This window comes from Perna viridis, chromosome 2 (genome assembly GCF_037379345.1).
Source record: "Perna viridis isolate PV_CMFRI_1.1 ecotype Kerala chromosome 2, ASM3737934v1, whole genome shotgun sequence".
NCBI classification, from domain to species: Eukaryota; Metazoa; Mollusca; class Bivalvia; order Mytilida; family Mytilidae; genus Perna; species Perna viridis.
In genome coordinates, this window is record NC_142446.1 from 19,160,172 (window position 1) to 19,173,093 (window position 12,922).

Sequence of the window (12,922 nt, forward strand, 5' to 3'; positions counted from 1 at the left end):
TATTCACACCGGAAGTGCATCAACGCATCTTATCCTATTCTGAATTTGACAGCTTACCTTTTTTCCTTTTTACCAAAGTCAACCAAGTCATGATTTTTACCAAATAACGAACATGATCAGGTTTATAAAATGAGCACCTTAGCTGATCCTAGGGTTGTCCAAATTACGCCCTGGAAACGCTGTAACTTATGCTCCATAGATTTCAAATCTTCAAAGGATTTTTGTCGGCATCTTCGGCAGACTCACTGTACAAAAGAAGGCGGCTCTTTTGTTTGCCGATATGGGGCAAATAACATCTGCCCTTCATTGCCATTAGAAGGGGTCAGTGACATGGACTATGAAAATCACATCATCAGAGACCATGCTGGGAAGCAAATCAGCTGTAGGTTCCATAAAAATGTTACAAAAAATACATGTCAAGTTTAGTTTTTTACATATACATGTCTGTATGTCAAAGTTGCTTTTAACTTAATTATTTTATGTACAATATTCATGTACCAATAGGAATAACATCATATCCTCAGACAATTATCTGATTTGAAATAGCACTACCTGTACTTTGGATATACAGTAAGGATATTTGCAGAAGTTAATTGATGATAAAATCTGTGGGGCCAGTATTACATTTTTGTATGCCAGGTCCTTACATGTGTAATTTTCATTTATACATTTAATTCCTTATGAGAGCATGACATGAATTTCATCCATGTCTGACCCTCTATAATCTTTATGTTCTAAAATATGTTAAGTATTCATGCAGAATAGTCCATCATAATTTTTAGTGATAGATGCAGTTGGCTACAGTTTTACATGAAATGGGCAAACATGCATTAATGTTCAGTCCATTAAGAGAGACAATTCTGACAAATAATTAATTCCATTTTAGTCACAATTTTACAGGGCACATCACATAAGAAATTGTAAAAACTCACAATTGAATTCAGATGAAATTGTCTTATGCATGTACTCAGTCTTATCTTGTCACATGTAATGCTGTTTATATAGTATCACACATTTTTAATCATCTTTATTATTTCTATGATGTATAAAGATATTGGTGTAAATTTATTGCCAAGTTTTAACCATGTGTGGATTAAAAAAATCTTGCATGTACACTAAACCTGTCAAGTTTAATTTTAGGGCATGGTAGAAGTTCCATCTCAAGTGAACAGTCACTACCTGCCTCCAGTGCTGACAACATCCCATCAGTGGTTCAAGATCAACTGAAGTGGACTGTTTACAATGCTACAGTTAATTTACCAGCTGCTTTGAATGACCCTAACAGGACCAAAAGAGAGACTGACTTCTTTACCAAAACATGGGGCCAAGATTTTTATGAGCATTCACATATTTCACAATCTCAGCATGTTCCTGACATAAGTAGAAAATATTTTGAGAAGTACAAACATAGAATTTCAAAAGCAAGTGTTTTCTCTGTAATTCTTGATATATCTTAATGTTCATAACACTTATAAAAGTTTTACTTATTATAAATGATATAAGCCTTGCACAATTATTAAGCACTAGTGAATAAAGATACATATAGTGTTTGATTTATAGCACAAACTCATTGTTGTTATCCAGAATTATTTTTAATAGGAATCCTTAGAATTTCATTAATATTTTAGCCTGCTATACATACATGTAGTCTACTTTGAAATGTATTACAACAGATTGTTGTAGAAGCTCACTGTTAAAATCTAAATATTTCATTTTTTTTTATGAACAGAGGTACAAAAAGTACATAAGGAGTACAAGCAATTCTTCAGAATCTCCTAGTGGAGAAACTTATCTTCACCAGTTAGGTAAGTCTCCTAGTGTAGAAGTACATCTTCACCTGTTAGATAAGTCCCCTAGTGTAGAAGTACATCTTCACCTGTTAGTTAAGTCTCCTAGTGTAGAAACACATCTTCACTTGTTAGATAAGTCTGCTAGTGTAGAAACACACATTTACCTGTTACCCCTAGTGCAGAAACACATCTTCACCTGTTAAATAAGTCTCCCAGTGTAGAAAGACATCTTCAACTGTTAGATAAGTCTCCCAGTGTAGAAAGACATCTTCACCTGTTGGATAAGTCCCCTAATGTAGAAACACATCATGACCTGTTAGATAAGTCTCCCAGTTCTGAAGTACATCTGCACCTGTTAAATAAGCTGCCTAGTGTAAAAATTTACCTTCACCAATTAAATTTAGAAACATGCATTTATCAGTTGGATAAGTTTCCTAGTTGAGAAAGATAGCTTTGCTGGTTAAGTAAGTCACCTAGTCTAGAAACATGACTTCACAAGTATATATAAGAACATCTAAGTTAACAAATGTGATTAATATGTGATGGAATAAGTCAGTTTTTTCAACATTATTGGATTCTTAACATAGGTGTTGATTACTGTTATTGACAAAAACTTTATATGTTAGGTAGTGGAGGCAAATTGTGTCTATCTTATAATTGTTTATGTGCTTAAACTTAGAAACCTTTTTATTAAAGAATAATTTAATTTCAGAAGTAACAGCTTTCTGTTTGGATAAAAGGTTTAGTTCATCATCTCATAGACCAAATTTTGTAATGTGACTGACGTCATCAACCTTTTAGAATGATTTACTAGTTGAATCTTGATACTAAAATTTAAAAATAACCTCATTGCCCATGGTGCTAACTCGAAAATAATTTGCCACGCAGGTTATTCAGTGTGCATCACATGATTGAGGTTATTTCCTCATAGACCAAAACAATATAACAGTCATTCCTTAAATGATTTGCTATTTTGTATGAAGCTGCAGAAAGATGGATTATACTTCTGGGAAACTTTGTCTTGATCTGTATGCACTTTTTGTTAAGAGATGTCAGTTTGAATATAGTTTATTTGTACATCTGTAAAATTTTCTAAAACCATGAAACCATTTATAGAAATGATTCATGTAGATTTATCTTAGCATCCTATTAACAGGTAATAGATATTTATGATTAAGCTAGGGCATGAATTCAAGTTCTCATTTTTCTTGTCCAGATCGTTGTAAAGTTTGGTCATAACTTTTTAATATTAACAAGTGTAATCCTTATGCCAGATATACACATTAACTGTATATGTTGTTATAACCATGAAGTACAAAATTAAAACAAATATATATGACATTGTGTTTGAATTTTAATTATTTTGCTTGTGTGCATTTGTGAGGGGTTTTCAAGTAAAATTTACTAATAATGGCAATAACTTGGTACCTAGGTAATAATTTTTTTTATATATTATAATACATGTTTAACAATAATTATTCTTATTATCCAGAAAAAAGTCGAACAGAATTGCAAGAAATTCCAAAGGTAAGCATTCTTTTTAAATAATGTATAGTTTACTTGATAAGTATGGATAAAGTAGCATGCTTTCTGTTTTGATTTTTTTTACTTCTGGATATTAGTTTGAGTAAAAGGGATGAATTCCTTTGCATTTGTACCACAAGTGCCTTACCCTCAAAGGTAAGTTTGGAATGAATTGGGAGGTTTAGACTTTGTTCTTACCCTGTGTCAAATATCTAATCATAATCAAAATTCAGAGCTGTATCAAGTTCAGAATGGTGTGTCCATACTTGCCCCAACTAGTTGAAATAAGCTGGACCCAGCAATGCATTTTGTAAATTTTTAGTCTGCTAAAATCTTGAAACCGTTCGATGGAATTATATGAATTACATGAACTTTGGTATGCAGATTTAGTACAATAGATATCATCATCTCAAACAATTGTCCATTTCCTGTTTATCAGTCTATCTGAATTTTATGGTTGTGGATTTTGTCATCTTAAATATAAAATTCTTGAAATTTGTTATGGAGATTCAGCATGGTGGATTGTGCAGTGCATATGAATATACTGTCTACGATACATCACAAATGCTGGGATTTATCTGTGTCCTGTCAACACATATTCCCTAGTTGAAGGAAAGATCGTTAGTTTTCAGTATGAAATATCTTTCTTTTTCCAATCCCACTTTATTTTTGTAAGCATTTTCCATTAATTTTCAATAGTAGGACATGGGTGGTATCTGATGAATATGTCGTCAGATATCCGTTGTCATCCCCCAGAATAAGATGTATTAATACAAACTATAGAACATTGTTGTTAATGTTTTTAAAAAGCATGGATAGCCATGAAGAACCAAAAAATGGTCCCAAAGAATGCTTGTTGAAGTGTACAACACTCATTCAAAATTATGTGTTTAATTAAAAGGAAAGACCACTTTTGCAGTAAGTTAGGCTTTTATGAAAAATCATACACATGTAACAAAAAAAATAACCTTCAGTGCAAAACACACTTTTGTAAAATGCACAAGGCTATGCAAAGTTCAAAATGTTTGAGATATATGTGAATAGCCATATTCCAAAAATCTTCTATCTGAAGGCATTGATAGTGTTGATCATACACAGACTTTAATGATTTTTACCGATAGCTTCCGATTAGCTCGTGACGTCATTAAGTCAATTTGGTACTGATACAGATACTGCATATTGATATAAAGAAAGAATATTCCATAAATATTTCTACAATCCTGTTTTCCTAATCATCAAAACATGCTGTCAAGCTTATTATTACACAAATGATAAAAGAAAAATATTCAGAGTGTTCATAGGCAGCACAAACTTTCTTCGGAAGTAGCCATTAGATTTTCCTCAGAAATACTAGTCTTATAGCTGCAAATACCATCATTTGTCAATGTTTCCTAACATTTGCTTACATGTTGTGCCTCAATCTCTTCTTCTGTTTTAATTTGGATTGAAATTATAAAGAAAAAGTCCAGAATATGCACTTTCTTTGGGCATCATAATCAATTACCTTTTTACTTTCACTTTACAAACTGACTTCTTGATGTCACAGCTCAACTGATCATGGTGGTGCCAAAAGGCACAGGAGATTCAACTTCCCTAATTTTGAAGAGTGATTGATTAGTTTAAAAAAAGGAGATTATTTTTTTTTTTTCAATTTAATTTTCATGAACATTTAACAGATCAGTTTTGATATTCATGACTTGCATAATAACACATAACAATAACATTAATCGTTCTCTTCAGTTTTCTGAGAATCATTGAATAACTGGCCATAATAAAGTTGACATTATATAAGAGTGGTACCTTCAATACTGAATTTGATACTTCAAAACTGGCCATATTTGATGAAGTTGTCAAAGTATATGGGAGTAGTAGCTTCAGTGACTGCCTATACTTGATGAAGTTGACAGTGTATGGGAGTAGCCATTTCAAAGTTATGAATGATAAATGAATATAAGTTTTTATCGTGAAATACATATCAAGTTTGAATTCCTGTTTGATTGGATTATTTACACAAAAGTTACATGGCCATTTCCAAGTTTTTTTTTTATCCCCAAAAATCTTTTGCAACATGACATAGTTTCATTTTATGTTCCATTAGATGCCCTATGTTTTGAAAATATGATGTTTTATATTTTTCTTTATTTTCAGTTGTACCTGTTACAGAACTTTGATTTAGAACAACTGGACACCTTCAATTCAGTATTTCCATGGTCGATGATAGAAAGTTCAAAGAAATCCTCATCTAGTTCACCTGGTCATCAGTCATCTAAACTACTGCAGGAAAAAGTTATTATTTTCATATTAATCTTAATACATGTACCATATATTTTTGTTAATTTTATGGTAACAGGAAAGAAATACTGAACACTATAATTTCAGAATTAATTGTGGAAGATTAGATTTTGTTGCAATTGAAATAATGTTTTCATATTTTGAGGAAATTTAATTTATTTATATTTAAAAACAAAAAAAAAACCACTTTAGTAGACAATGGCAAATTACAATTGTAAATTCTGAATTTGAAGTCAATGGATCATTAACAAAAGTCTTCTACATCTATGCTACATGCATTAAATTTGTGGAATGAAATTTTCCAGACTATTTACCTCCGAGACAAATGATTGTCAGAAATACTATTATATAATAATAAATAAGGAAAATGTTGTATATTTGTATATTCACACCTCTCACAAAACTCTTACAAAAAGGGTGTAGATTATACACATGTATTATTACAATCTAATTTCAGCTCAGTCATTACCTAGATATTATTGAAGTACACATAGCTAGACAGATTTCAACTAAATCTGATGCATTCTTCCAAGCCATGTCATCTCATGACAAGTTACAAGAAAATATGATGAAAACTTGCCAGTCAATAAAACAACTCAGGTACTTAGAATAAACAAAAGTATAAAAGTAACAATTACACATGTAAGATATTAATTGCATAACTTTGTTTAAATCAAGGTAATGTTATATCCATATCTAAGATACACTGAAATAACTACTGTTCTGGTTTGGTTTGTGGGGTTTTTTTTGCCTGTCTAATTGCAGTGTTACATTGTTCAGTAATTTTTTGTGTAGGTTGGCTTATAATGGAAAACAATATTAATGATAAGGATTTTAAAGCCATCTTCAATCTTTCCAACTTAACTTGTTCAACAAAAGATCTAATTATCCTATGATCATCATCTTATAACACAAGTACAAGGTGTCAAAGTGATGTAAGTTAACCGCTATATTTATGCTAAACTACCTGGCACACAAGAGGATAAAATTATTTAAGTTAACTTTTACTTATGTTTAAAAACACATTTTATTTTTGAATTGCATTATAGAAACAATACTGGTGTATTGTAGCCTCACATTTTCTGCCTTCCCTAATGCCTACAGGCTGTATTTTTGACAATACACTTGTTTGTGTATTGGCATTATTATTATTATTATTATTATTGTTATTATTATAGGATTGTTGGCCATTTGTGCTTTTCACAAAAATTTTCAGAAATGATGAGTTGAATTCAAGGGCAAATAACATTCTTAATGATGATTGTCACGGTATTTATGAACACTATTAAAAACTTCTTTGGTTGTAGTTGTTATCATTGAAATCGAAATGTTTCAAATGTCAAATTTCTTTGTTATGAAATTGACACCAACGATAAAGTTTTCACCAATTTTTTTTTTCTTTCTTTTCTAAAGACACAAAGTTCAACAGATAGATGAAGTACTAGCTAAAGGATCTCTCAAGATACTGCAGTTATCACAAACCATGAAAAACCATTTATCTTTGTACCAAAAGGTAGGAGTTTTATCACTTTAACAATAAGTGGTAAGAAAAGTTATTAGCTCTCAGCTGAAGTTTGAACCATAGTTGATGTTGATAGATATCGATGGATAGAGTAATCAAGGGAACCAAGGTTGTAGAGGAAATCAAAAGAATGTAATCCAGGGATAAAGACCAGACATGGAAAACAGACGTACACAACAAAGAACACAAAGTAACTAAAATCATACATACAAAGTAACAAAAGCAAATTAGCAACTCGGACTCCACTTTATCCTGTGCAGGTCTGGGTGTCAAAAGAATAGGCCTGCAGCAGCACTAAGCTTGTCATAAAAGGCGACTAAATAGTGCTCAGAAACCTAGCCAGGGGCTAGGCACTCTGTCCACAGAGCAGCTGGGATGTGTGCTCCAAGTGGTGGAATGGGGTACCCCTGGTGTGTTACATGCTGGGGTTGTCAGGCTATAATACGAAAAACCTGACTGCAAACCATAGTGGTGCACCGTGTTGGGAAAGATTCCACGTTCCTCACATGTTGAAGAACCCTTCTGTGGTATTCAATAGGAGTAGGAACCTTTGCACTCCGTCACAGAAGGCTAAATTGTCGACCCTACCCATTCCTCCCTTTTATCTTGTGGCAATCAAAATTTGTAGACCCTACCCATTCCTCCCTTTTATCTTGTGGCAATCAAAATTTGTCGACCCTATTATCCTTGTGACCCATCCTTTTTTTCATTTCATCATCATCATTTCATGTTCATTTTATCATCCCTTTCATGTTCATCGCCTGAATATAGCTGAAATATTGCTGCTCGGGTGCTAAACCCCAATAATCAAGCAATCATTCAGACTCCACTTAAAACTGGGAGCATGGACCAGGTGCACTGGTAGTGTAAGCGTCCTCTGCTTTTCTAGAAACACCCACCGATGGTTTATGGAAACATTTTATCTATAAATTTTTAAATTCCCAGGTTTGTCATGTGCATTTCTGCTGACAGACAATTATTCATAAAATTATATCTGTACATTCAGTGTTCACCATTTACCTTTTTCATTCATTCCTCACTGTGCAAGAAGTAATTCATGGAGGGGTAGATTTGTACTCAGTTTAATATGAGTACGGCATTTACATTTGATTATTTAATTGAGGATAATTTAATTGAGTTAATTGAGGATATAAATGCCAAACCCATGTTAAAATGAGTACAAATCTACCTCTGGAAGGAATTATTTTCTTTTCTAATATGACAAATATGGTAATTTTTGTGACAAAAATTTCCCTAGGCGTAGCCAAAATAACGGCTGTTCTGTTTAACCTCCCCCATGTGGAAGTTGGATTAAATTTGTATATTTATCTCATCGCATGTGTGTATTTATATAATTGATTTCAATTAGATAACCTCTCAGCCTTTAAATCATCGAGTAAACCTTTTCAAGTGAGTGCTATGTCTTTAAGCAACAGGGAAAGAGAAGAGAAAGTACACAGGTGCCAACATATACTGTTTGACGACATGAAGACGTCACATTAGAACAAGGGCCCGGAAATGGTCAAAAATGCCAGTCATCGACCGACAAATTTTACAAATGACCAACGACCAATTTCCAATTTCAGACATAAAAGAACCCTTATAAATTACAGTCTGCGTGGTTTTGTTAGGGTATAAACATTCTGTCTCCTAATTGTTTATTGGAAATTAATTGTCAGATGTGTGTCAATTTTAGCCGACGTGCAGCCACCTGTGTCTGTGATTTACCTGTAACTGGTTAGTTGATTGTATAATTGAATTAACGGTACACATGCAGCCCCATTGTGTTTACAAATTAATTAAAGTGACTCGGAGAATTTCATTTATTACTTGATTTATTAAGAAAAAGATTATGAAGTCCATCATTTTCCCACCGATCTTTCAGAGGAAACGGAAGCACATGGTACTGAGACCACAAATTGGTCGTAGATTGTAATTATTAATTTATCGATTGGATTTTTTTCAACACAGTTAACGGACCTTTTAAATCAATATACAAAATGTATTCGCAATTTTTTTTTATAAATAATCAGCATGTTTTGTTCACCACTCGGAAGTTTTCGGCTGTTTGCTGATTTGATGAAAAAGTTCGAGAGATACAGTGTTTTGTTTACATGTTAAAAAGTCCAAGTGTGGTCAAAATCAAACTCGTTTACTCGTTCTGATATTTTGAAAAAAAAGGCAGAGTATGTGATGAAATAACACAAATTCCAATATTTATCTTAAAATAACTACATAAAAAAGTTTTTTTTAAGTTTATTTTCGATCTGAACATGTGAAAGACTGACACAAACGTCTGCTGAAGTTTGATAAAATGACCGGCATGGGCTGTCAAAATTTCCGGACCCTTTTGTTAGAATTAGGGGTTTTTTTTTAGAGAAAATATAATACTGTGAGAGAACATTTTTGTGGGGTACTAGTTTTTTGTGGTTATCATAGTGTGGGGGGTACTAGTTTTTTGTGGTTATCATAGTGTGGGGGGGTACTGGTTTTTTGTGGTTATCATAGTGTGGGGGGTACTAGTTTTTTGTGGTTATCATAGTGTGGTCAAACTTGAATTCAAATTCCCAGTGAAATGTACAATTACATTTAAAAAAAAACTTTTAATGTTCTAATGAAATTCCAAAAAAATGATTTTTTGACAAACTGCAAAAATTGATGACTAAAATTAAAGTGCTATGAGGGTAATACTTATTACATATTTGCATCACACGATATTTAGTCCTAACCTTTTCATTGTTAAGTAAGGGAGACTTGGAAGATATTGCCTTAATACTTGTACATACATTTTGGTGTTTTGCATGGGGTGCTTAATTCTCTAAGTGCAATAGCAGGAAAGCTATTTTAAAAGAACCTAACACTGCTAAGTGTGCTAGACAGAGAAATCTTAGACATCTATGAGAAATTTTTCCAAATTCTCCAATGAGACTCCACCAAATTTCACCAAAATTTGACTCTTTTTCTCACTTTAAAATCAAATTTGTGTTGAGTAGGCCAATTTAGGCCTGGCTTCTTAGAAAAATTCTTCAAATCCTTGAGTTTTTCCTCAAACATTCAATGTGAAGCAAACTTGATTGGTTGACTTTGCATTGAGAATGGATCTGAAGAAAACGTCAAGTTGAGAATTTTTATGAAACTGGGCCCTCCTGCTTGCCATTTTTTCTTTGTATTTACAGGACCTTGTAAATGTTTTGCTGTTACCTCACAAATGTTGTATGTTTAATATCATCTGTAGTTGAGGTACAGCATTCTAAAAATGCAGATATCCCAAATTGAATAATTTAAAGACTTGCTTATTTTCTGTACACAGTTGAAGATGATGGCAACAGTACATCAGACTCAGCCTACAATACAGTTGTTACTATCTACCAATGAATTTGTTGGTGCATTAGACCTTATATCCACAACACAAGAAGTTCTTTGTCAAGAGCTTGCTGGTGTACATAGCTTTAGGTAGGTTATTAAGAATTTCTTGTATATTGCTTTGCTTCTAGATCTTGTAATTAAGCATTTGTGTTCACTGAATATTTGCAAAGACTTGCTTGTGACATGTTGATGTGTAATTGTCCAAAAACATTAAAGATTGCATTTTCTCATTTTCAACATGACAGAATTATTTCTTAATCAGTACATAGCTTTGATATGATGAGTTGTACATCACCTGTTGTTTTTATGTTACCCCACTTCTACTCTATTTTGACAGTACTTATGCTATGTAATCATGATCCAGTGTTATGTCCTTACGTCTGTGTCACCAATGGTGAAAGCAGGTCAAGTCACCCTTTGACTCTGCTCATTGTTCATCCATCTTTGGTCTGTCCACCTATCCATCATGCTTAGTTAGGGTTTATTTACTTTGAGTAATCTGTAACTAGTAAAGTATTCAAACTTCACAGTATTTGTATCCATATTTAAGATTTTTCAGCTCATGTTATTGGCAAGTTTGATAAATCATAATAAGAATTTTACCTGCTGAATTTAGCCTATGCATTTTTCAGCACTTACCTACTTTAGGTAATTTGTAACCCACACTATAGTTTTTTTGACTTGCTTTGTGTTAATGCATATATTGAAGATATTTATGCACCTACAAGTATTAGGAGATAACTTAGGACCAGGCATGTTATTGATTTTTTTTCTGCTGGAAGCCATTCTTCAGTTTTATGAACTAGATAATATTTGGAATCTTTGTGGTATCCTTAGCACAGCATCATGTGCATCTTATTGTTAAATATTTTCATAAATGTACGGTGAGTCCAATAAGATATATATACCGTGAAGTAAGATTGAATGTAGAATGAAATGTATCGGACATTTTTGTAAATCATTTATTTATACCTGTCATAAATCAGTTATTTATACCTGTCAATCTCTAAAAGTTAATAAAACTGGTGATGACATGTATTGAGTAAAAACAAATCAGTAATTAAGGGGAGAGACTTTTTTTGGTGACTTAATTAAATGATGACAATGCATTTGCATAATGAACACATAATTTTAGTCAGCACATATATTAAATTACAATCAGTATGTTGTTAAGCACTTTTGATGGTGGTTTCTTTCAAACTTAATTGAAATTCTGAAGTTTAAATAACCCCCACTAATTAAAATTTGAGAAAACATATTTACATAAACATGTACTACGGTTTTTAAATCTTAAATCTTTTTAGTTTCTATCTATCACCAAGTTTAGAAGGATATTGTTATTTGGATAAAATATGAATGTTTCCATAGAATTTATAAATGTTAAATGGCTTCTTTACATTAATCGCATACTATGAGGTGAAATGTTGCATATTCAGTATTGTTGTAACCAAAGTTTTAAATCATATTTATTTAAAAGATCTTTTAGTTACACTGGTCCAACTCTGTGGAACAACCTACCAACAATTATAAGAATTCCTAAAACTGCAAATTTTTTAAAAACATTAAGATGCTATTTACTCAGCAAACAGAGATAATGTTTTTGTTCTCTGTATGTTAGCATGTATTTTAAAAATATGTATTATTGATTTTTGTATTTGTTTACTGTTGAGGGCCTCAGGGAAGATTAGTGTATTTACTAATCCTCTTGAAATAAATAAATGAAATAAATGAATAAAAGGAATATTATTTTCTATAACTATTGCAAACATAACTTTTGGAAAATATACTGAACTATAAGATTGAAATTTATAAGGGAGGTAACTGACATTTTGAATAAACAAATCTTGTTTACATACATGGTTCTACAAATTTAGACCTGTTGAATTGAAGGTATTTGTGAAATGATTATGAAATATTGGCTTGATATTTAGTGTTTACTTCTTCAAACACATTCTTTGTTATTGAAAATCTATATTTGCTTCTGACATACCAATATACTTGTTCAGTACTTTTTTGTTGTTGTTTTTTTTTAAACAGACATTTAGGTTCACAGTTGGCAGAGATGGAGAATTTGATAGAAAAAATGTTACAGGAGGATTTTGCTAAGTGTATATCAGCTGATTTAAATAGACCTGTAACAGACACTATTCCTTTGTTAGAAGAGGTTAGTTTTGGGGTGTGGATATACTGTGTAACCGGTAATTTTTGGGTAATGAAATTTTTGCGATTTGGTGTCAAAATACTGGTACTTTATTTTACTGAATTAAATTTTTGCGGAACCCTAAGCAAGTTTGGTATGACGTTTAACTTGGTTATTACAGAATAAAACAATGCAATATTTGGACTATTAGTCTATATCTTTTTAACAAGTTGTTGTAGGATTTTTCAAGAAAAATGTTTATCAACGATGCATTTCATTAGATAGTAG

The 12,922-nt window shown here is 32.1% G+C and overlaps 1 protein-coding gene across 1 annotated transcript in view; it reads left to right on the forward strand.

The window, feature by feature from the left end:
* LOC148623944 (vacuolar protein sorting-associated protein 54-like) overlaps positions 1-12,922 on the forward strand; it is a 36,146-nt gene continuing 23,224 nt past the window's right edge. The window contains exons 1-9 of the mRNA XM_088566261.1: positions 1-382; positions 1,141-1,421; positions 1,730-1,805; positions 3,283-3,317; positions 5,463-5,600; positions 6,064-6,206; positions 7,020-7,119; positions 10,439-10,581; positions 12,532-12,658. Of these exons, the coding sequence (XP_088422387.1) occupies positions 130-382; positions 1,141-1,421; positions 1,730-1,805; positions 3,283-3,317; positions 5,463-5,600; positions 6,064-6,206; positions 7,020-7,119; positions 10,439-10,581; positions 12,532-12,658 (1,296 nt within the window). The 5' untranslated portion in view covers positions 1-129. The remainder of the gene's footprint in view (positions 383-1,140; positions 1,422-1,729; positions 1,806-3,282; positions 3,318-5,462; positions 5,601-6,063; positions 6,207-7,019; positions 7,120-10,438; positions 10,582-12,531; positions 12,659-12,922) is intronic.